Source organism: Stegodyphus dumicola, chromosome 4, assembly GCF_044657685.1.
Source record: "Stegodyphus dumicola isolate Sdum_Otavi_A_Nest chromosome 4, ASM4465768v1".
NCBI classification, from domain to species: domain Eukaryota; kingdom Metazoa; phylum Arthropoda; class Arachnida; order Araneae; family Eresidae; genus Stegodyphus; species Stegodyphus dumicola.
This window is the reverse complement of record NC_140771.1, coordinates 96,229,520-96,256,294: the sequence shown is the minus strand read 5'-3', so window position 1 is coordinate 96,256,294 and position 26,775 is coordinate 96,229,520. Positions and strand designations below refer to the sequence as shown.

The window sequence follows — 26,775 nt, the reverse complement described above, 5'->3', positions numbered from 1 at the left end:
ATGAACAACAAATGCATTTTTGCTATTCATCATGTTAACCTGCTTGTTAAAACTCTCAAATGATACCTTTATAAAAAGGGGCATTATCATGAAGTAAAAATTCGCTGCTCTCTGTTCAATATTGTGATTTCATGTGATTTTCCTTTGATATTTAGGTTTCAGAACATTTAAGTAAAAAAAGCAGTAATACATTTCAACATTTGGAAATTAATTCCAATCAACAAATCCTTTGCTCTCACAGAAGATAATAAGAATTCTGTTGATGTTTGACCACAGATCTATCTAGGTTTTAAAGATTTTGTCAGTTTTCAGTCATATTAGGCTATTTAATTTCAAAATCATATATATTTTTATGCTTATAGCACGATTATTGAAGATATTAGGACTTCTTTTAAAGGCAGAAATTATGCCATTTGATGAAGTAGATTCATTTTATATATTTAAAACAGCTATCCTGAAATATGACCTTTAAACAGGTTTTTAGAAAATTTTTCAGCACTTTCGCTTATGCCCATCTTTGGTTTCAACATTTTGTAGCACTGCATTTTTTCATATTTTTACAATACATGAGATAATAGCCAATACATGTATACCTATATCATAGTGTACACATGGATTCACAACTATGTGCAGGGTCGTTCCTAGTAGGGGTGCAGTCTGTAAAAGTACGCAGGCGGTGAATCAAATCAGGGGCGGCCCAACTCTCATGATATCATGACTAAATATTTTTAATTCATTAAATTCATTGTAATTACTTGTCATATATAAGTACTTTTTATACAATTTGTCATATGTAAGTACTTTTTATACAATCTGTCATATGTAAGTACTTAGTAAATATGAAATAAAAATTTTATTAATCCTTGGGCATTTTCTTTAAATTTGGAGATGGCAATCTTAGGAAAATATGTAGGCAGCCAATGGCCTAGGAACAGCCCTGGCTATGCATACACATGTTTAATAGCCAATGCATGCACATACAACACACTTGTTTATGTATACATGGATTCACACACTTTACATTTAACCATCATTTCACTGATATAATACCAGCAATACAGATTTTGATTTTTCTAATAAAGTTTCTTGTTCATTATAAAATACTCTTTTGTTATTATTTCTGAAGAGATCAATACTTATCAGCCAATCAGATAGCCAAACAAACATGTTCTGGTGATTCACAATGCCACCAATGAGTTGCCGACTTTTCATAGGAGTATTTAAATTTCCAATTTTAATTAGTAAATATGATTATTTCAAATTACAACACTGTGTGCATATAATGAGATTGGTTTTTCATCTGGGTACAATCACAAGTAGTATACAGTCAAACCCAGCTATAACAAACTTCAAAGACTACAATTTGGTTCGCTATAACTGGTGGTTAACCCATCTGATGAAAAAAATGGATTATCTCTTAAAATATGGAAAAATTGACTGGTGAATAGAACAAAAAACTGGTTAATATTCTCACATCTAGTAAAAGAAGTGAATATGAAAACCAGTTTAAAAAAATTATATTAAAATTTAATTACAAATATTTTTATATGCATTTATTTAATTTGTTGATGAAAATTTGTTTTGAGCAATGCACAGAAAGTCAATAACATTTTTAAAGAATATTCTATGATTTGCAAAAGACCTAAAAATGCAAAATCCCATTTGAAGGGCATTTAAATTGAAACAAAATAAGCATATGAAATATCATTCCTTGTATAATGAATCAACTATTCAACAACAACATTTCACTGTGCAGCCTCACACTCATAATATTTATGACTTCCTCTGTCCCTAAATATGAAAAATTTCCATTATAATATCAGCATTGAACACAACTTTTTCTAACAAACTCAAATAAGGAACTGGAATTAATCAGAGAACTCATTCACGTTCTTTAGTTCAATGGTCCTGTACACTACTACATAGTATCCTAAGATTTGTTTATTATGTCTTCTTTATTCTAGAATTCAGTTCATACCTGCATTGCATAGCCTTTATTCAGAACACAGCAAACAGTGGAGGTGAAGATAAAAAAGAAAAGTAATGTAAAGGCTTTATTTATGGATGGAATATGGAACCTAACATCCTGAAAGTGGATGACTTGAAGGATTAGTTTTTTTTTTTTTTTTTTTTTTGTTGTTGTTGTTGTTGTTGTTGTTGTTGTTGTTGCTGTTTGTGTGTTTGTTTTGTCAAAACTTGCAGAAATTCTGAAAAGATATGAAAAATACAAAAAATGTTTCAATCGAAGATATTCATGCAATTTGTTACATTCGATTTTCATACCTTAGGAGGTTCGCTACAGAAATGTAAAATAATATTAAATGTAATAACTGGACAGAACAAACGGTTTTACTATTTTTATCTTGGAGTTTCTTGTAAAGCAGGCTCATTATAGCAGGGTTTCACTGCATGTAAGAAGGAAGATAATTAGAGTTCTTACCCTCATCAAAATCAATCCCTTTGGCAATCAAGTAATGTGTGCAATTGTTTGGTAGAACAACTGCTAATCTGTTAATATATAATAATGAATAAAACATAATAAAATTAAATTACTCTAATAAGATCTCCAAGCATAAATGTAATGAAAATCTTAAAGATATTATCTTTTAAAGTCAAATTAAATTAAACTTAAGCTAAATGAATTTTTATTTAATTATTAATTAAAGAAAATGTACGCAAAAATTTAAAAAGTAGCTAATTATAATTTAGCAGATTACTACTACCAAATATTCATATGGTAACACTTAGATTCATTTCTTTGCAGTAGCAACTCTGTAGTGTTTACAGAAAAGAAAAAGAAAGCAGTGGAAAGAATCCAAAATTGTACATAAACTAATAAGAATAATAAAATTCTGATTTCAACATATTCACAGAAATGAAAATGTACCAATTTAAGATTCCATACATATTGCAAACATTAAAAAATCGTAACTAATACAAAATATTTAGCAAACTAAAAATAAATATTTGTATCCCATAAAAACACATTACTATATGATAACTAAGAAGCCAACAAACAAATAAATCATCTAGAAAATAAAGCAGCAAAATATATCTTGATGTCAGCATGCAAAATGTTGAGAAAATAATATCAAAAGGTAAATAACAGAACATAATCTTATTTTTTTTTAATTCAAGTTGGCATTTACGCACTTTTTTGTAACAAATTTGAAGAAAAATATTTATCTATTTAGCACTAAATTATATTACTAAATTAACAAGCTTCCTCTAATCAAATAATAAAATTGTATGCAATTTGAAACAAAATAATTTTATTTATTTACTATCAGTGGATTTTCTACAGAATCCTCAAATACAACTACATTATTTTGTTCAGCATTTCTTATTTGAATTAATACCAAAATTTCAATTATAAGATACAAAAGCTCATTTGAGAATATCTTCAGATTTAAATGCAAAAAGTAAAAAAATGCAAATATATCTCTCTTACGAAAATGAAGTCAGGTTCACAGGAGTGAAATAATATTCCATTTGATGCTGAACTATGTGTTTCTACATAAACAGAAACTGAATATCAATTTATCTAGGTAATAAGAAGTTTATCTTGCATACATAAAATAAGCAAATCTTCAGATTATACATACTTATTAGAAATACTAAAATACTCACTCCATCAGACATTTTCAGAAGGCTGACAAAGGATCTTTTTGATGTTTCTAAATTTATCATAGCCCTCCGTAGCTAGAAAATTAATAAATAATTATATTTTCACATTATATTTTAATTCCTCATATATACTGAAACCCCAATATATTTACAGTTACTTAGATAACAATGATGAATTAAAAAAGAAAGAAAATGTTCCACATTCATATTTCAAAATCAGATGTGAAGTGATAAAATCTGTAACTTTTATAAAATATATTAATATGCAGAGAAAAATATCAATTAATGACTCCTGAGTTAAAATTAACAAAATATCACTGAGTCATGATTAATATACAGAGGCTGTTCGCACATTTTTTAGATGATTTTGCTCGTCTGCTACTCGATAGTTTTGTTTTCATGCAAAATGGCTCTTTTACAGAAGCAATGGATGGACGACTTATGTTTGTGTTCTTTCCAAAGAAAATTACTACTATCTAGTTATTAAAAAAATGCTGTGAAAGTAATGGCTTGTCAATGTATAAAGCTGCGATAGGTAATCTTATCAACAAGAAAGAGGAAAAACTTCAAAGTTTGGCTTCAAGTGGAAAAATTGTTCAAAATATATATGCAAGGAAAAAACGGAACATTTCGAATGTTGCAAAAGTAAGACCTTTAACGTTAGAAGAAAATCTGCAATGTCAAAGGACAGTTGCAAAATCATTTAAATGCTCAGTGTAAACTGTGAACAAAGTGATTAATGTTGATTTAAATCTTTAAAAAAAAATTTAAAAAAAAAAACATAATGTGCATCGTCTTTTTTCACGACATATCGCGGAACGTGTTGTAGAATTTTTATGGGAAATATTTAGCCTGACAAAAATAGAAAGATGTTTTAAAACAGGTGAATCTTTAATGTATTTAAATTCAATAAAAAGAGATCCATTTATTATCATAAAAGAAGACAAAAGATCTTAAAATGGTTCAAAGAATCTAAAGAAAGTTTTTCAAAGGCATTTATGATTTTTGCTGGTTTTTGATAGAAGGGCAAATTAAAAATAAATGGAGTGGAGAAAAATGCTAAGATCAACTCCACATATTATTAAAAACTAAACTCAGTGGCACAACAGCCCTAGTGGAACATGGCCTGCAGTGCCCCAAAATTTGCTTTCTTGATCTTAGGCCCCGGAGTGCATCAATATATGCTGTGGACAAGTGATCAGCTTCTCATAGAACCTCCTGTGTTTAGTCCCCAAGTGAGCTTGGTACTCATTTTATCGACCCACTCAAGGGATGAAAGGCTGAATCAACCTTGCCCAGCAAAGGGATCGACCCTGACCAGCCAGGACCTGTGATGCAGCTGTGCGATGTGCTATCCACAGCGCCACTAGGCCCCCCACATATTATTAGGAATGTATTTTACATAATTTTTAAATATGAAATAACTCTTCTTTACCCACAGTGCCATTAGTCAGTAGAACTATATAGAAACAAAACAAGCAACGACACATCAAAATACACTGCTAATTTTTTGAAATAAACAGAATAAGAAACAGCTATCAAAGCCATACCCTTCACTCATACTCCTACTAAATCTCCTGACGTAGCAACCATGTAATTTGCACTTCTGCACTTTTAGAAAGTGGACTGTCCAGGTATCAACCTACAGCCTGGATCTTTGGAAAGATGTTCAAGATGAATGGGATAAAATACCTCTTCCAATACTAAAAGGCTTTATTGCCTTGGAAATTACGGTGTGAATTGATAGTGATTGATAAGGGTTGTCAAACAGAACATTTGAAACACAAAACTTTTAGGTAAAATATCTCTTTAAACACAATGAAAATCATCTAAAAAATGTGCAGCCTCTGTAGATGATATTTTAACCTTTGAGACGAGCATTATTTATGGAATCCCCCCAATAAAAAGCTTTTTTATATAGATTTAAACACACATTGAACATTTTTTTATTATTAAAAATATAAGTATTTGATAACTTATAACAACACAATTATCCATATTGTCTGAAAGAAGGTAAGTATTTTTTCTATTTAGCAATACACTTAAAATAAGGAGTAAGTAAACTGCACTGTACAATTAAAATGAAATGTGTGCCTCAAAATAAATAAATAAAATAAGTTATACTCATCAAAAGAGATCACTTCCACTTTTATAAAAGTTATACTTTCTATAATAAAATATGATTTTTAATTAAGGTATTCAAAGCAGATCATCATTTTTTTTTCCTCTCCTTTCAAATTAGACATTTTGCAGTTACAACAATTAGCACTAATCAGTTTTACTTACTAACAACAAATGATTAAATTTTTATACTTAAAATCCAAATTTATTACATTTAATTATAACTTTTTATAATTTAAAATATAATATTAATGATTAAATTAAGTTAAGGATATTAACTTATTAATTTCATGATTTAAAATGTCAGTGTTTATAACATTAGTTCAGATATTATTGAGCTCATGGGTTTCGAAGTATAAATACATATATTTAACCTAAAATTCATTCAGATTGTCTATTTGGCTTTGATTACTATTTTAATATCAAAACCCACTGAGACCAATTTTATTCATTTTTCATTTAATGAAGTGCCACTAAAACAATTCTTTTATTCACTGATAGCAAAGGAGCGATAGCAAAGTTTGTAGCAAAGAACGTAAAAAATCGGCAAATTTAGATATAGTTTTTACATAATGTTAAATAACTCCTGTATACAAGAATCAAGGACAAAATATTATTATGCCTCTTAGCTTAAATAATTTTTTTAAATAGCCAAAGACCAAATTATTCAGCCCAAACTCCAAAAATGCTTAAAATTGAAGTTTTAGCTATAACAAAATATTTATATTTGAAGCACATGTGGACCTGAGACTTTCATTAGGATTTGTGTGAGACATTAGTAAATCATGCCATATGAGCAGAAGAATTTGCAGGATGGAAAACCTTCCTGTGTAGATGATCTACACTCTTATCATCCATTTACATCAATCACAAAGAAAAATTATTGCCAAATTTTAAAAACTGCAATGTCAAATAACTATGTGCATTTCATTTCATAGCACAGATATAAAAATATTGCACGATGATAAATGTCTCAACTTGATAGGTACCTGCAAAACTAATCGATGAACAGAAAATAGGCCATGCAAGAATTTTGGAGTTAACAATGTTTCAGATATGGCAGAGTTTTATACAGACTTGGGAGAAAAAAAAAAAAAAAAAAAAAAAAACAGGTACATTACATTAATCTTGAGAACTGAAACAGCAGCATGAATAGGAAAATAATATTTCTGTGAGTAAGAAGATTTTTTGCTTCATCATCATCCAAATTTATGATTAGTATTTTTTCTGCAATGGCCAAAGGTCTCTTAACAATTCATCATTTTTAAATGAAAAAAATAACCACAGAGGTTATTAAAAATAGTGAACACAGGAAAACTGCATGAAAAAATAAACAAATGGGTAAGCTGCCAAAAGGAATTTCTTACAACAATCATGATGCACATACACACCTCTACGATGACAATTGTTATAACTGCCACAAAATTCTCAACAGTTACTTAAAGTGACTTTTTCTTATTTAAAATCTTAAGTAAAAGTCTTCCTCGATGAGTTTGTTTGTGATCATAATATCATGAATTCCATGACTGGTTTTACTGAGCATCAGGGAAAGTGTTTCTCAAAGGAATAACCTTTTCATTGTTCCTCACAGCTGTTGCTCTAATTACAGATTTCTGTGTTAAGTCACAATGACAGAATTCAGTTTAAAAAACTTAGTTTTAAGACAAAAATTATGCTTATTTTTCTGTCCAAAACAAAGACATTCATAATGATCTGAGATTTTGCTTCTGAATACTCCTTATTTTTGATGAATATATAAAGTAAAACTTTGACTTCATTTCACAACATCTGCCACTAAGCAAAAGCTTATATGGCATAACAATTCTTAATCTAACAATCCTCAAATGAGCTTAAAAATTTGCTATCTTTAGGCAGTCAATATAATAAGCTTTCAGAGTAAAAATGGAAGTATTTGAAATCAAAATCGACACATACACTCATAATGCATGTTCCTTTAAATTCTTTACTTAGCCTCAGTGATAAGACAAATAATCAGTGATAATATTTAATTATGCATTTAACAGTTCATAATAAAAGGCCAAGAGCAAAATTTCTATCCTATTTTTAAGTCTCATTAACTTTTAATAAATTTCTATTTAACTCTACATAGTCCCATAAAAATCATTAATTTTCAAAGCACTTCAAGCTATAAACTGTACTGCATATTTTTTTAGTAACACCAAAAGAAACCTACATTTCTCTTTTATTGCTGTAAGAAATTTAATTCAGTTATAAGACATTATTTGAAGTTTATCCTTGTTTTATATAAAAGTAAAATTCAATATTATTTTATTCATGACTTTAATAATTTTTATATTTTTAAGCCATGATGCAGAAGGGCCTTCAGCTTGAAAACACTAGTGAAAAATTAAAGTATTAAAAAAATAAAAACAAGTGTTATATATATGAAATCATTTTTTCTTGGTTCCATAAAAAGCATATCACTGCACATCTATTATGACTAAGGATATGTTTACATCAATTATCAGTTTCAAGGCATGCATGAAGATGAGCATATTTCTTAAAAAGGAATATTAGAACCACATTATAACCTCTGGTTGTTACAATATTATTGCAGAAATTTGAATAGATATCTTTGATCTTTAAATTGAAGAGGTACACAAACAAGAGAAATATTGCCTCTCTTTCTAATGAGAAGAGATACAGGCAATCCAATACACACTGCTGGCCATTAAAATTGCAACACCATGAAAGAAAGAGAATATAAAAAAGATATTTATTGCATGCAAACAATATGGCACAAAGACAAAATGATTAAATTTGTGAGCATTTTGGATGTTTACAAAGGTGCGAAGTTAATAGAAACAGCTGTCACCCCTGGCAGCTAAAACAGCTCTTACCCCATTAGGCATGGAGTCAAACTGGACTTGCATAATAGAAATGGGCAACTCATTCCATGCTGCTTCAAGTCTCTGCCATACTTCATCAACCATATTAACTGGAGAGGAGTGGTGGCCCAGTCTCTCAGCAACCATGGCCAGATGTTTTCAATGTTTTCTCGAGTCTGTGTAGGTCAGGGCAGCAGTCGAATAACCTGTGTGTCGAGGAAGGTCAGAACACTACATGCAATATGTGGTCTTGCATTATCTTGTTGGAACATAGCGTTTGGGGACCTCGAAGATAGAGCACAACCACTGGACATAAGATGTCAGAAATGTACCTATCTGCTATCAAATTACTATCAATCCAATCTAGAGATGTACGCGTCGTGCACCCGTCGTGCAACCAATGGCTGCCAAACTATCACACCAGATGCAGGGCCCCTATGTTGATATCGAATTCAAGTTGGCAGCGTGTGGTCTCCTCGGACAACTCCAAACACGTATACATCAGAATAATGCACACAGAATCGGGACTCATTTGAAAAGGTGACATTGTGCCCCTCCTGTGCGCAGCTTTGTCTTCTGGCGCACCAGAGTTGTTGTCTCTCTCTGTGCTTGCATTGTCAAGGGAAGCCAAAGTAATGGTCACCCTGCTGATAGTCTATGCTGCTGCAAACATCAACACACCTTACAAGCAGATACTGAACGTGCTGCAAACATACCCAGTTCCTGACTAACGGTCTGTGAAGTGGTCATATGATTTTGCAGGGCTGACCTCGCATTATGTCTGTCCTCTCTGGCATTAGTCATGGGAGGGTGTTGAGATTCTGCATGTGTTCAAAATGACCCTCAGCAATTCATTGATTCCATATTCGCATGACAGTGGTTGAATGTCAACCAGTGCATTTGGCGATATCATGGAACAATAAACTACACTTTCGATAGGCAATGATCCTGCCTCTATCGAATTTTGAAACTTGCTAGTAAGCATTTCTTCTTCTTATTCGAGGCATAACATGATATTCAAAGCAAACTCCGACCTCACAAAGCACTTTCCGAATGAGAAATCCACTACATAACTTTTCTTTTATGCAATTCTTCAGATATTATATCTACCTCCTGCATCGTCTAAATGGGCTGAAATACTAATCATTTGTATGTCCCAACTTCTTTCTTTCATGTGATGTTCAAGTTCATCACAGATTATTCCTTTCTGATGTTGCAATTTTAATGGCCAGCAGTTCTTATTTATGTTTGAAAACATAAATCTTCTGAATTGTTACACAGATATCCATACATGATTTTGGACTTAACATTCTAAATATATGAAGAAACAGTAAATTAAAGTTAAGATATGCCTTAAAACATGAACACCTGTTGATAAAATATAATTAAAAAGAATAAACAAACATAAAGAAGGAAGGCATACTTCTCCTTTAGCTTCACTTTCAATTTCAACATCTAGAAAGTCAAGATGAGGAGGATCATCTATATATTCAAACTGAAATAAAGATCACAGTAAAAAGCTTCTTTATAAACACGTACAAAATTTCTTTTATTTTCACTTATTTGATTTAAAATTCTTTGTTTATTCTTCAACTGGAAAAAAAAAATGCATGTACCTCTGTTTTTAAATTAGGATGGAAGACAATATAGCCATTCTGATTTATGCAAAATGAATAACCACCAGGTCCAATCTGAAATAAAATTTTAAATTTAACTAAAATACAATAATCAAACATTTTACCAATGTTCATATATAAATTTATGAAAAGTAATGTGAAAAAAGTTAAAGCAAACACACAAAAACAAAAAGCAACCAAAACACTGTTTGAAAAAATGAAACTCATTATAACTAAGTTTGTGGATCTGTATATCTACATAACTTGCACAGAAGAAAGCTGAAACATTTTTATTACAATAATAAAAATTACTACAATATAATCAACATTTTACATGTTTGATTATATTTTAATCCATAAAAACTTGACAAATTTAGGATGCTAATTTGTAAAATTACTTAATGTACATTTACATATGGTAAAAAAAACTTTGAGCAAACAACATCATAGCAAGATCAAAATTTTATTTTTATTGTTGAAACAATCTGAATTTGTATGCATTAATTTTTATGTATAATGAAAAGCTCACTGATTTATGTGATTTTCTTTTCACAAAATAACCCAGAACTTGAATATCAGTAATAAGCAAGTATAAATATCACAATTTGCATAAAAATAAGCATTACATATAAACTATATTTCAGTGAATAAAACTAATAGATTACTGAAACATGATATATGGCTTTGTTTAATTACAGTCAAATGCATCTATTGCAAAGCTCCTTTATAACAGAAATCTGTTTTAATTATGTCACTTTTTACTCTGCAAAGAAATGTAAGAATTTTTCTTGCAGTATTATGGTAAAATAAAAGTTCACCAGAAATACAAATAAAAATAAATTACAGTATCACCCTTGAAACATGATAGTAAATTAAAATTCAAGAGTTAGGTATAATTAAAATTAAAGTAAATGCGATAGTTGTAAAAATAAGAAAAAAAATAAAAGTAATAATAAAAAAAATTTTAATTAAAAACATTTTTGAAAAGTAAAGATTTAGAGATATAAACTATTGTATATGTGTGTCCAGTAGTGGTCCTAGAAAAAACCTGCCAAACATTTAAAGTGTAATTCAAATCCAATCCAATTTTCAAATTAATGATGACATTATACAGCATTGTGTATTAAAGAAAAACCAAAAATTTAACATATGGTCACAATCATGATTAGTAAGAGGGGCTGAGGGCAGCATAAAAAAACATATTTTATTTAAATCATCCTAATTAAATGAATATGTTGTTAGATATTTTAACATATAATACAGATGAGAACTCCCAGTAGATAAAGTTTATGTTTAAGGATTTCTAAACATTTATATGGAAAAGAAAAAAAGATTTACTATATTTCCTATTTCATTTTGACGTAGTTGTGCAAAAAAATATTAATTACTTACTTATGGTTTCCTAGGGACTAATTTTTGAATAGCTGGAATCATCTCAAATAGTAATTTACATGGTTAGGAGGGAGGAAGTAATCAGTATTTAGCTCAGATGTCAAGATGATTCGTGAATTTTTCTCTAAACAATATATATTTGGAAGAGGCCACAAACAGCATGGTCTGTAATAGAACTTTCAATGAAAACTTACAAAAAGCTGCCCTTGGAGGAATTCGGGAAAAGCTACACTGTCTGGACTAAGGCTCCGATTAGGGAAAGATTAGAGATAGAATAAAGGTGATGACTCGTTTCAAAGAGGAACATCTTACTGTAGCAGATTCATGGGAGGTGAGCTGGTAGGATTTCTAAAGCTGGAATTTCTAGATGCTGAGCCTCCTCATAGAATTCTGGTGAACTATCAGTGACAACGCAATCTAACACAGCTGCACCTTTCTTGCAAAAGTAACAGTTGTGAAAATCAGAAGAAATGCTGCTCTCTCAAGCTTGCATACAGGCTTCAAAGGATGAAGGCTGCCACATTTCAGACTACACGCGAAAAGATGTGAGGAATTTCAGCACAAACTCCAAAACCAAATCAATCCACATTTGTACTTTTCATACATTTCAACACTTTTCGTCTTTAATGCCAATCATCCCCCTCCAAGAAAACAAAAGTAACCCTTTTCCCATCAAAATCTCCTCTGCAGAAAACAAATAAAATATCTAGTCAGAAAGCTGATTTTTGAAGCATGGAAAATCTTGGCCTTTTTAATGGAAAAATAAACTTAACTGCAAATAATTTATCTACCTATTATCTTATATTAACATATATAGATTCACCAGAAAGACAAAATTTTTCTGCACACCCTGTATCAATTTTAAGTTCAAAAATCAACAATTTGCATTTCTAAATTCTAATCATACTAAAAAATTACTTAAGATGTCTGTCTCTTTCAACCAGGAAAATCTTAGAAGCTAAAAAAGGTGAGTGTTGGACTTCTCAAAAAAAAAAAAAAAAAAAACTAAGATTACTAAAGTAAACTACTATTACTAAAGTAAACTAAGTAAACGTCTGAGATGTAAGTAAATGTTAATAATACTGTGAAGCACTTAATTGTATGCTTTGCTAATGAATATGCACTAGGCAATTGTGGTTATTATGAAAAAGGTGAAATTTCAAATACAATTGTTTCAATTACAATTATTACAGACATTATTTAATTTTGTAATAATGCTAATTAAATATATGAATTAAAAAAATGCAAAAATTAGTGCATAAGCATACTAAGTAGTTCAGAGTAAGATTTATACTTAATTTATAGTAGACACTCATTCACACATACGATCACTCGAACACACTCGACAGCCATGGAGATAACGAATAAGCTAGCCTAAAGTTGCTTAGTTGCCAATATTTCTTCCCGTGCCAAAGGTACACCATCAAGCATGCACAGTAAGCAAAATTCGCTTAACACTGTTCAACTCAATGTGCGGTCTGCCATTACGCTATCGGGATGGATACAAAAATGTTGGTATGCACGCGCCTGTATATGTAAGTGTGTATATACATGCATACGTATATATATATATATATATATATATAAGAAGAAGAAATATTGTAGTGAGCTTGCCAAAAAGTTTCAATTTCAATTATATATATATATATATGTGTGTGTGTGCATACATGAACAAATATATCCATTATGCATTCATACACAGACATATTTTTTAATCTGGTAGCAATAACAAAACAGTACCAAGCTGTCATAGGTTTGGTGTACTTAAAATTCCTTCTATAGTTGGGAATGGATAGTCATTAACTTTTAATTTCTACAAGTACTGGAAAAAGGTACTAAAAATAAAATATATATATATATAATTTGTTTAAAAAAATTAGACTTGATTTGTTTTAAATGAAAATTAGGAACTTCAAGAGTAAAAATCTAAGTACTTCGATAGAGTTTCAACAATGAATTAACAAAATTAGGTAAAAAAAGCAGTGTCTAAAAATAAACCTCATATGATGGTTCAAATTCTAGCATCTCTTGAAGTGCGACATCAACACCCATTACTCCAACCATTGACTGATTCTGAAAAATATTTAATTATTACTCATAAAAACATAACATATTTAATGAATTAAGATTTTAGATTTTAAAATGAACATACTACATGTATTTTAATATGAATGCATATACTGTTTATACATTTTATATAAAGTGTATACACGTGCTTTATACTCATTTACATAATTATTTAAAATAATCATTTTCAGAAATATGTACAATGTCCTGAAAAATGTTTCTAAGAACTATCAACTTATAAAATTGTGTACCTACTAGTTCTGTAATTACATATTTATGAACACATTGAAAAGCAATATAAATATATTCTAAAGTCTAATTTTTCAATTTAATGAAAATAAATAAAGCTTGATACTTACTCCATTCACTTCACTTGTGTTAAACACAGGTAAAGTAATTGTTGTCATCATCCCAAGACCCTAAAAAGAATATTTTTTTATATATATATTTTTAAACTAAAAAATCAGAATATAAAAAAACAAACATAACTTATGAAATAGTTAACACATAAAAATAAATTATAGCTCAATGTTTAAATTTGTTTTTGACATTAATCTGAAATTGAAATTATTTTTAAGATATCAAGTGCTTAAAATAAACTACCCAGATTTTTCCCAAAATGATATTGTTTTAGTGATTAAAAGAGAGGGGAATTTTTCTTTGAATCATACTCAAATTTCAAAGAATTAATAGTCTTAACTGAGATTCTCAATTACTTATACACTACAGTAAAACTACTCACATGGATCCAAAGGTTACAAATGGTTTTCGGTCTTCTAAGAAGGTGTCTTGTAAAATATGACTGTCAATTAATACACATCAAAACAAGATCCAATGGTTACAATGTCAATGTTTATTTCTGGTCTTAGAAATAATGCCCACTTTCAGAGGTGATTATCATGAGAAGTTTCATTGTATTTATTATTGAAATATACACTATGATGCTGAAACTGTCCCAGTAAGCAAAGTTCATTAATTAAGGTTACAGATTCAAATACCCTTGACTAGTCTAACTATGGGAGGGGGAACTCTTTGCTCCATTTTACTAAATTTTAATTTTATGAATGGACAACTGTGCAATTTTTTTTTACATTTCATATTTTTCTAAATTCAGTATTTCCCTGAATTTATTACCAAATACTTATTTTTCATTAAACTATTTTCTTTCAGGAATTAACTTTTCATTCCATAAGAATTTCACATATAATTTAATTTCACTTTCATTTTCCAAGTATGAGATGCAGATGGAATAGAAATTTGGAATTCTTTCAAAACGTAGTCATTTTTATGACCACATACGTTCCCTTAAACATATATCTAAAAAACATGATTATTGAAACACTAACAAATTTCATGTCACACACTCTGAAAATCCAGAAATATTTACAAAATTAGGGACATTTTTCAGGACATATCTTGAAGTGAGACTGAAGGATGTCTGATTATTGTACATAAAATACATTTCAAGATACTTACAGAAAAGTAGTATTAACACTAGAGGTACAAACTGAGACGAACTGGTTAAATAGTTGATTCCCGACTTAACTAGCAAGTTTTAGGACATAACTAGCCAATTTCAGAGCTGTAGAATATCGTTATTAATTCATCAGCTGCCAAAAGGACAATTAACATAGCTGAGGGTTTAATGTTCAGAGTGAGATGAAAGGAAGAACAGAGAAAAAGAACACAATGTTAGAATCACAATTGTATAGCAATTAAAAAGTATCTGATATGAAAATATACTAATTGTCTTATAATAAATGCACTAAAATTGAAAGTGAAAACAACAACTAAAATGCCAAAACTAAGCAAAATTCATTCACAGATTTTAGAGAAATGTTATACCCATTTTAAGACAACCTAATACACGGATCTCTTTATCAAAAAGCAAAGTATTTTGATCTATTATGCCCAGTTCCTTTTAGGTAGTATAATATAAATAAAGAAAATGCCAGAGTTGCAGTACTATTGAGAAAAATTGACACATATAAAGATTAGAGATGTTTGGGTGTAAAGGAATGTAATTGAACTAATTAACTAAAATTGAAGGAGTTGGATGAAAATGAAAAGCTTTAAAGAAATATAATTCACAGAGTTTTCAGAAAATTTTAGCAAAGGAAAATAAGCAAAATAATGACCAGCGAAACAAGCAAAAAGGGATTAACAATTATTAGCGCTGGAATATTTATTGTTTTCTTTTCTTGAGCTGAGATTCATGCTTTTAAATGTGCAATTTTAAAATACTCTTAAATTGATTGAAAAAGGTTAAATCCCACTTATAAGAAATGACATAAATTATCTAGACATTTTAATCTCATGTAGAAACTTTACAGACTGAAATATGAATTTTATTCTTTGAAAATAAAATATCTATATCAGGTTAGAAATACAGCAAATTAGTTAAAAACATTAAAAGAAAACTTTAATTTCTTTTTCTTTTATCCTCTCTATACTTTTTAATTGTATTTATTATAATATTTAAAAAAATCTTGTTTTTATATTTATTATGAATTTTAAATATCAAGTTTTTTCTCAATTTTCAAAGAGAAATGAAAGAAAGTTGCAATATTTTATCCAATTAAGAATAATTTTATTCTGATTAATTTAGTTTAATAGTCAAAAACATCATAATTAATTAAATACAATGAAAAGTTAACAGTTTCACTGTCTTAATGAGATTTTCTTAACTGATCGGCCAGAGTTTTTCTTCAAACTCAACAGTATACATCTAAATATGTATAGAACAGAACATAACCAGCAGCAATAAATTTAAGCTGAAAAGTATCACGGAATGAAATTGTTCGTTTTGTATTAAACATATAAATAAAACATTCTCTTTCTGGCAATAAAGAATTTATTATTTATTTATATTGAAAATAAATATATAAAATGAAAGAAAATATGTAACATATTTCCATTGACAAATGTTTAAGACTACATATACTGAGAGTCTGAAATGAATAAAAACTACTATTTTTTTGTTCAAAAACAATTACTTTAGAACCTTTTTTAGTTATTGAGGTCATTAATTTTCTACACTGATTTCTATAATATTCTTTATATAGCTTCTGCTGTACAGTAATATTTATTGAGATCTATTAGTTCAAAATATTGTACTTTATTTTTCCCTAAGTTCCATAAATTATTTTTTGAGTTTACAGTCAAGTGATTGTGACAGTCACAATAGCAAAGAAACACTTTCTTTCGAAGAAAATGTTTTACAACCTGAGGGCTATGTTTTGGATCATTTTGTAAAATAAAACTGTCACTTATCAATGTAGACATTATTAGCATCATTATTGGAATGCCTGCACGTTAAATTGATGTATAATTTCTTTAATGTTAGTTTAATATGACAGTGAGAAAAACATATCCACGCCATTAAATGAACATCTCATATTTAACTATTAGTCAAATCCATTGTTACTTCAAAGCTTTACCAGTTCAACTTGTCACACAATATATCCATCAGATGGCATTGAAATTTGATGCTTCGGAAGTAGCAATTTTTTGCTAATTCTAATACATCCATTTTTATGGGCTTTAGCAAATGCTACTTCAATTCTTGACTTTTGAAAGAGAGCATAAATTCTTTTATGTCGTCTTCATAAATGAAACTCCATTCTAGTTTTGATTTGAATGCTGTTATACTAGCACTTATTTTTGGTGCAAAATAAACTGTAAAATGAAAACAATCCTTTACATTAAAGCAATGGCTTCTATGATCCCTTTTGGCACTGTTCTTCATGAACTATAACATTTTGCTCAATTAAAACATAAATTTAGTTTTCAAAAACTTATACTACCATGCTTGCTGGTATCTCTCGCCTTTTCAGTAGATGTTTTATTTTGTTTCCAAAACACTACAACATTTTCTCTTTCACTTGGCCAGGATTCCAATATTTATGCATGTTTTTGTCCTGCATTAATGAACTTAAACTGATGGAATGCATGCAATAAATTGGTTTTAATTTTGCTATGTCAAATCATAGAAAGAATTTACTACAAGTTATTAGCTAGATCAATCATCTTAACCCATTTACTGCTGATCATGCATAGGCATATCATCTAACAGCCAACACATGCCAGCAAGTTTGTGTTCCTACATTAATCAGCTTCTTGTGAAGTTTTGAATAGCTATGTTGGCAGCAAATGTATTAAACAAATGTTGATATACACAAACAAAAAGAAAGAAACATTCTAGCATCCTTCAAGTTCGGAGGGTCAAACATTAATCTATACCACATGAAAAAAACAAAATAAGTGAAAAGAAGATACTCATCTTAATATATGAACGAATCAGATAAATAATTCATCATCTTATGCATATTACTATATCTACTTTTAATTGATACAAACTTAAGTCACAATTAAAAATATAAGAGCAATTTTATACTAATTTTACTCTTTTCAGAGCTATTATCCCACATTTGAAATATATGCATATAAATTACATTAATTTCAGTGTATACAAAAACAGCCTGCTTCATCAAAATGAAGGTGATATTAAAATCTATAACAGAAGATAGCATTTTAATTACTAATTTTTCTGAAATTATGCGCAGTACATGTTTAAAAAATTTGCCAGAAGTATGATACTAGCCAGCTTGACTAACAATGAAACCTGATTCTGTTTTGTTTGTGGCTTATTCCACCCAATCAACAGTGATATTAGATCAAGTCCATGAACCCGTGGACTACTATTTTGCGCAAAAATAGTAGAACAATTCCAAGATCGAATTGTTATGGATATATTGACAAGATATGGGCAGGAATGGCTTGGATCAAGTTGCATTTCAAGCATAACGGATACACTTCAACAGCCGATTAATAACGTCTATTGCTTGACACAGTTAGGGCAGCACAAGAGTGGTTACCAACATATCACTCATGTGAAAGGGCCTTTCTTCAAGGGGAATTTGTTTCTAACTGGACCCGCAAGGCAAATTCAAAAAAAGCAAGACGGCCACCATCAGTAAAATCCTTAAGGCTGCCCTCCCTGGCTAGTTCATATGCTGTCTAATTATCACAAAACTTTACATGTGAAGGCACCCATTGAAAAAATATATTGTTATGGGTACATGATCAACCCAAATGCTGGACAATATTCACAGCAGTTCTGTGTCCATGTTTCCTTCACTCAACCAACTGCTGTATAGAACTCCAGCTATTGCTCAGAATCCAGATATCAGTGCTAACTCTCTCATTGACACAATAATTCAAAGCCTCCTCAATAGCAATCAGTTCTATCCGAAAAATGGAGGAGTAGACATCACCGGGGATTTTGTGAACAGCCTCCAAAGCCAGCTGTCTAAGATATTTAGGGTGCAGCACACCTTTGTTAGTAAACTCCAAACAGCAGGCCAAAGATTATCAAAGAACACATTAAATTTATTTAAAGAAAGAAATGAAAATACTGGGAGTACAAATAAGTCTCCATACATTTTTTTATCAAAAATTGAGCATTCATGTGGAAGAATGGTAAGTAATGTTTTATTTAAAGTACTTTTTCCCATCTTCTGGCAGCATACAGGTACTGAGTCGGAAGAATATTTACCTTTCAAGGCTATCCACAAACCAACCCAATTTTTACTATCTTCATATTATGTGAAGCGCTGCTTAGGCAGGCCATGCATCATCAATTGAAACAAATAGTAATCAAAAAGAGCAATATCCGGTGAATACAGCAGGAGGGGGAACTTTTCATCCAAGTGCTTCTGAGTAGATTTTGACTGACGCTGCAACCTGTGTATGAGCATTATCATGCAGAAGAATACTTTTTCATGTCTGGAATAGTAGTTGCCCTATTATTTATTACGTGGCTCAGTCTTATCAACTGTGTTCAGTAGAGAGCCCCATAGTGGTTTCATTCAGTCTGAGAATTTTCATAATACATAAACACCAAGCTGATCCAATCATATACACAAAACGATTTTTTTTTGGGGGGGGGTCCATGAATATTCAGCTTGGCTGTCAATGCTGAATCATGGCCAAGTGGTCCCCATGATTTCTTCTTCTTTGGGGTATTGTAGTGAACCCATTTTTCATCAGAAGTAAGTATACAATGCAAAAAACCCTTTTGTTTATGCCTAGCGAGCAGCATTCCATGAGTAAAAAATTGGCATTACACATTTCTCGGCTTCAGCTCATATGGGACCCAATTTCCTTCCTTTTGAATCATTCCCAATGATTTTAAATGATGTGAAATTGCTTGTTGAGTTATTCCTAAAGAAAGTGCAAGTTCTACTTGCATTTGGCATGAATCTTCATCCAATAATGCTTCCAATTCCATGTCTTTGTAAACTTTCATCCTTCTGCTCTTCTTTGATGTCAAATTCACTGTTCTTAAACTTTTGAAACAGCACATGACAACTTCTGTCACTTAATGCAGCCCTAACATATGTTTCTACATGCAAGTAATGCACCTCAGCTGCAGATTTCTTCAAATTAAAAAAATTAAAAAGTTCTTGTAAATGACGCTCATTTGGCTCATACCTCGGCGTTTTCACATTAAAAAAAAATTATGCTGATATAAAATCACTAATACAGTCGATTCTGGTTAATTGGACCCCATTGGGAAGTGACCGTTTTGGTCCTAATAACCGGCTGGTCCGATTACACAAACATGTCCTATGTTGTAAGACGGGACATGCTATATGTAGCAAACAGTAAATGTACATGTAAATCATGTACTAAAATGTAATTATGAACTTTATGGTGCGGTACACATGTATGGTGAACATACATGTACAAACAAGTAATACAGTCGAACTTTTTTTAAGTGAGAAAATTAATTTACAAACAAATTCTAAGAAATGATCTCCACGATACTCAACATGCAAAGCACAATAAAAGCAATTTCTTACCAAGTACCAGTCAACATTTGAAGAACTTATCCAATGTGATCAGGAGTGTTCTTGACGGATTGCACGTGAATGAAATCGCCACAAACAATTAACGCAGCAATTGGACTGCCACTTTTTTCCTCCTGCATGAAATACTGACACAAAGTTTCAATACATTTCCTCACATCCTGTGTTGTCACTTGCACCAACTGATTAGTGGCATCATCATCATCACTTTCTTGGTCTTCTGATGCTGTTGTGTGTTTTGCTGCAACTCGAGCAACGATTGTAGCATTGTAATCTTCATTTTCATTCGTAGCATTGTCGTCAATGGATAAAAATTCTTCGCAGTTTTGTACGTGTTGAAGTTCCACATGTAAATCATCATTTTCCCTTTCAATAAGCATGTCCACATCCATCTCCAAAACCAAGTGTTTAAAGGCACAGTGAGAAAAACAGTTCTGAATTGTCTCACTGCTCACTTTTCGCCAGCTGTCGGCCACAAATATAACTATATGTAAGATATGTAACTAACTATATGTAAGATGTTGACCTTTGCTGGCTTTTGATGATGAGGTTAGCAAACTTTCTTCAATTGCTTCAAGGATGTAATTTACCAACCTTGCACAATTAAGAGTCTTCAAATTTTTTTTTATGCCCATGTTCATTGGCTGGACCAAAGCTGTGGTCCTCGGAGGTAGAAATTCCAGTTGGACGTTCACCAAGCAATCTAAATGAGGATGTGCTGCACAATTGTTAAGAAGAAGCACCACCTTTCTCGACTGGCATTGTAGCTCTCTGTCCCAGTCCTCCAGCCATTCTCTAGAAAGTTCAGAGGTCATCCACGCATTTCTCTTCGCACGATACACAACTGGTAAACTCTCCATCCTAAATTCTTTAAAGCAGCGAGGTTTGTGCTTTTTCCTATAACCAACAGCTTCTTCTTATCCATTCCTGACATGTTTGAGAGAGCACAAGACAGTTATGCGATCCATCCCTTTTCTGGAGCCAGAGAATGCTACATGTTTGTAACTTAACGAGCAGTCCGGTGTAGCACGATAATACAGTCCAGTTTCATCAGCATTGTAGATGTCATCTGCTGAAAAATTTTCAAGCATCTTGGGCAGTTTTGTTGATATCTATTCTTCAGCATTTGCACTATCAGCACTTTCTTTCTCGCAATGTGCTTTCTTAAATTCCATGTTATGTCTAGATTTCCATCGAGACAACCAACCGTCCGTAGCTTTAAAGTTATCGATGCCCAGCTTTTTAGTGAGTTCTGCTTTGTATTTTAACACTAGGCCACTTACTCGCACAAATCGTCCAGTAACAATGACAAACAATTCATTCATCTACATCTGGGTCCTAGCCTTCACAATTCTGTTTTTTGGAAGTTCCTCTTCGTCTTTCATATTGTGCCCATTCTTCTAGCAGCTCATTCTCTTGTTTTATCAAGCGCGAAATTGTTATGTCGCAAATTTCAATTATTAATATGCGTTTCAAGTCATTATTATTCTATTATTTTTGTTTGTATTGATGTGTATTTTAATCTGGAAAAAAAGTATTCTTAAGCTCCTAAGGTTTTATTTAACTCATTATTCTTGAGTAGGAATTGTAACAGAGGCAAGAGACGGTTGCAAGGAAACACATCTGGTTTATTGGTTATAGCTTTTTTTCTACTAACAATGGAGGCAGTAGGGTCCTTTTAACTCATGGCGTGTGAAACCGAAATCGTTCGTCTTGTCGCTTTGTTAAAGTTTGCAGTTTTGCGTACTTCAAGACAGTGGGGGTTAGCTAATTGGATGCTCCTAAAGCTTACTTTCGCTTGTTAGTTGGGGGGGTCTATTTTTTTTTCTCACGTTATGTGTACAGATGTTTTTTGGATTTCTTTGTCAGATTTTCTGGTGTTAGATTCGTCATGGGTGTGTCATTTTCTCAATTTTAGTTAACATAAAATTCCGGGATTGGTAAGATTTAATTTTATGATTTTTTTGAAAGCCTATGAACTCACAGAGGCGGAGAAACCGAGTTTTCCTGGGTGCTTGCACCAGGCTAGAGATCATTCTGATTCTGATTTTCTAGAAGAGAAGAGGAGAAAAAAGTGGGGCTTGACCCTTCGGGTCTTGCTCCCGCGAACCACTTGAACCAGCGAGCTGCGGTGATGGTTGAAGCGGAGTCTGATTTGAGTGAATTTTGGGCAGCCACGATGCGAAAGAGAAAGAAAGATCATGGGGTGTTTTGCCCTGCTGCCGGCTTTGCCGTGCGGCCGGTTGCCGGGGCAAGAGGATTTGGGTTGTATTTTCCTTTGCTCTAGCGGATTCATTTTTTTTTTCTGCGGAACATTTTCCTGCGTGATGTATGGAGAAATGTGTGCGAGCTGCAAAGAGCATTTCTACTGAGAGCTGATTGAGATGTATAGAGAAAAGTCTACCAAGAAAATTTAGCACAGATTTTCTCTCTTCACCTGAATCGCCCGTTAATCTCCAAGAGCCTTTTTCCGAAACATTCAGCATAAAATGTTGCCTCGCCGCTTCGAAGATGCACGTAATTGTGCTAAAAACTGGTGTATATTCAGCTACCTGTTATTGAAATGAAATATAAATCCTTCTGAATTGGACTATTGGTTCCCACCTAATGGACAGATAAAAGATCATTCTAAATTGGACTATTGGTTCCCACTTAATGGACAGTTAAAGCGATTCCTGGCTGCTAGAAGAATTATTAGACTGTAATTTCTACTCGTTATTCCTAATGATTTTTATATGCTTCAGAAAGGGTTGTCACAGAAAGAAAAATGGGCTTGGCTCATTTCCATGTGGATTGGACACTAAGGATCCTGCTAATCAGGAAAAACTGTTTTCCATCTGTGAGTGAAATTTTAAGTATATTCTCTCTGTCTCTCTTTCTTAGTTTTCCCGAATGCAGAACAGTTAATAATGATTTATCTACCTGTATATTGTTATTGCTTATATAAATTAAATATTACAGTTAGAAAAATTGAGAAGTTATTTATAATTTCAAGTGAATGCCAGTTTTAGGAGGAATAAATTTTGTTACACCTACTTAATTTGAAAAAAATAATGTTAATCTTAATTAATGTAAGCTGTAATTTGGTGTAGTATTATGTGTTATTTTGGCTTAGAAGAATATGTGGTAGGATACTGATCAGTTATCCATTATTTAATTATATAAAATAGTCAAGAATTTAATAAATGTGTGTTTAAAATTTAATTGTATTTGTGTATTTATGTTGTGTATATTTTATTGTGTTCTGTCATGTCCCTCCATTTGTTTGAGCCGGGAGGCTTTTAAGAAACATGGAGTTTAATTGAATTTGGGGTTATTGATTATTTCTTTTGCATAGGTTACTCACAACGCAAACCTAAAGTTAAATTGTACTACCACTATACGACTGATTGATAGATATGATATACGAATGTTTATAAGGATGTCAAAATGACATATGAATATTATGAATTAGATTTTGAATGTGAATTATTTGAATTATGTGATTAGTTTTTTTTTTTTTTTTTTTTTTTTTTTTTTTTTTTTTTTTGTTAATTTATCTGGCACCACAGTCAGTCAGTTAAGTTTAAGTTATAAAGGAATAAGGTATTAAAACACAAACAAAATTTTTTTCTATGTAACAATGGTGCCGTGACCAGGATGACTGGCAGACCACTAGAATAATTTTTGTGTATATTATTTGAGTATTCTTTTATATTTGATTTCTATTTTGTTTTTTATGTGTATGCATATTACATTTTTTGATTAAAAATGATGAAAAATATTTTTGCGCTCACCTAGATATTTGATCCATTTATCGTTTAGTTTAAAGTTTCGGTGAGAATAGCATTTGTGTTAATGAGTTGATTTTGCTATTGCATTTTAAATAATTGCTTTGTAGATTTCTAATTTTAATTAATTGATTTAATGTCAGAGCAGTATTTTTGTGTTCGAGAAATAGTAATTTTTTTTTAACTTCTTGAAGTGTGTTGTTAATAGATTTTATGGAATTTGTGCCTAACAGAATTGAGTTAAAAATTTGATTTTAATTTTTTTTTTTTTTTTTTTTTTTTTTTTAGAAATCTGAAATGTTTATTTCTTAAAGTTAATTTTGGTTAGATTTGTAAAGTTGCGCGGGACCAGTGATAGTTTATTTAGGGATTGATTAAATTTTTTTTTTGGAAGTTAGTTTTCAGCTGGAGTGAAGTTTCTTGTTTGGCTTTCTGAGTTTGAGTAATTAATTTTCTACCTTAGTTTTGAGTTTAGTAAACATTTATTGCTGTCTGAGATGTGTGAAAACAGTAAAATAGAGAGTTTTGCGTTTTACAGCAATTTTGAGTTGTGAATTTTGAAAAAAAAAATTGTTTTTTGGAAAAATAGAGCTGATTTTGTTTGGAATTTTAGAAATGTAGTTAAAAAGGTATTATTCTTACTCTTACTATGGCTTTTCAAGTAGTTTTAATGGTAATTTCATAGTGAGGTTACTTGTGAGTAGTCTAACATTTGTTTTAACAGTGATTTTTTTTTTTTTTTTTTTTTTTTTTTTTTTTTTTTGTTAGTCAATTTTTGAGCTTTAATAGTTTTATTGCTTTTTGGTTTTGAATTAATTTTTTTTTTCTTTTGGTTGAACTTGTTGCAGTGTTGTAGTAACTTTAAAAGTGGATGTGAAATGTGTTTTGGAAATTTAAACTTTGATATTAGTGGAAGTGAAATTTGTTTTGAGAAGTTAAACTTGATTTTGTGGTATTAGAAATTACTTATGTGAGTTTAGTGTTGTGGAGATTTTGAGAAGAATTTTGATTTGATTTTAGGATTTTAAGAGTAATTAACTCCACTGAGTTTTGTACTGAGTTTCTGTTTTCAAGTTGGTTGTCTTTCAAAAACTTTTTCTTTTCTGGTTTCTGGTTATACTGTGTGGTTACTGAAAAATTTGTGATTGCTCTTGAGGCTTAGTGTATTTCAAGGAGTTTTGTTTTGAAGTGGTTTAAGGAGAAATATAGAATTGAGATTTGTGGATTTTGAGTTTTGAGATTTTGAGTTTGAGATTTTTTTTTTTTTTTTTTTTTTTTTTTTTGTGTGTGTGTGTGTGTGTGTGTTTGTGTGTAAACACTTCCCTCTTGTTTGCTTTTGCAGTTTGTGCCTGCAGTTTGTAGTTTTCATGTGAAGTTGTCATGCTTACGATTGCTACCTAGAGTGCAATGCATACACTTCATCTTCATTAATTACTCTCCAGGATCTAGACTTTGAAAAACTTGGTGCAGCATTGTTTTCTTTAAGAAATGGGGCAAACCCTTTTGTTGGACACCTTCTTGTTTATGTGTAAATTCTGTGTGTGTGTGTAAAATGCTTCAGTTCAGTTTTAATTTATGTTGACTAATTTCAGAATTAATTTTTTTTGTTTGATGTTGAATTGTTTATGAATTTGAATTCCAATTTTTTTTTAGTGTTAGTTTTGTTTTCTTCAAAGAGTATCTAAGGTTTTTCTTCCGTATTTTGCAACTGCTTTGGTCTAGGAGTTGTCTGCATTTGTGTGAATTTCTTTTAGTTTCGGTTTTGAGTTCTTGACTCAATAGTGTTTGCTTTTAAGGATTTTTTTCGGCTGGTCCGAACTTTAATTTCCTTTAATTTCCTTGTTTCAAGTAAGTGTATCTGAATTATTTTTTCCCTTTTGCTTCTGGATGCGCTCTAGATTCTTTCGGCTTAATTTTTTTTTTTTTTTTTTTTTTGTCAAGTTCTCTTTTCTGTTCCTGGGGGTGTTCTCCGTTTCTTTCAACTTCTGGTTCAGTTCGGTGCTTAATTCATTTAGGATTTTTTTTTTTTTTTTTTTTTTTGTCACAGTTGGTTGACTAAATTGTTAAGGTGTATTTTTTTTCCCTCACTAGTGATTTTTTTTTTTTTTTTTTTTTTTGTGTGTGTGTGTGTGTGTGTGTGTGTAATTTTATTAACTTGTTTTGCAAATGGATTTTATGACACTTCACTCCGGTTGCTATTTAATTGGTTATATCAGTTGCATTTAGATTTTGAATTTAATTTGTTAAACTTAATGCTTTGTAAGTAAATTTTTTTAATTTTAATTTTTTTATCACTGCTCTCCGTGACAACTAGTTTTGAATGGATTATTTGTATGGCATTTAACTTGGTACTATTTTGAAATGCTGTTTGTTTTGTTTTGAAAAAAAAAATTTTGATGCTCAAAATTTTTTTTCCCTGGTGCGTGGGGGAATATGTTATGTCGCGAATTTCAATTATTAA

At 30.9% G+C, this 26,775-nt stretch overlaps 1 protein-coding gene across 3 annotated transcripts in view; it reads right to left on the bottom strand.

The window, feature by feature from the left end:
* LOC118198908 (voltage-dependent calcium channel subunit alpha-2/delta-1-like) overlaps positions 1 to 26,775 on the bottom strand; it is a 131,066-nt gene that overhangs the window by 56,107 nt on the left and 48,184 nt on the right. For all 3 annotated transcript variants that reach the window (XR_015040719.1, XM_085815244.1, XM_085815243.1), the window contains exons 16-22: positions 14,032 to 14,091; positions 13,604 to 13,678; positions 10,214 to 10,288; positions 10,021 to 10,092; positions 3,631 to 3,702; positions 3,452 to 3,513; positions 2,441 to 2,508 (exon numbers count right to left, since the gene is read on the bottom strand). Coding sequence is in view for 2 of the 3 variants with exons in the window: in XM_085815244.1 (XP_085671370.1) it covers positions 2,441 to 2,508; positions 3,452 to 3,513; positions 3,631 to 3,702; positions 10,021 to 10,092; positions 10,214 to 10,288; positions 13,604 to 13,678; positions 14,032 to 14,091 (484 nt within the window). In the remaining variant the exon portion in view is untranslated. The remainder of the gene's footprint in view (positions 1 to 2,440; positions 2,509 to 3,451; positions 3,514 to 3,630; positions 3,703 to 10,020; positions 10,093 to 10,213; positions 10,289 to 13,603; positions 13,679 to 14,031; positions 14,092 to 26,775) is intronic.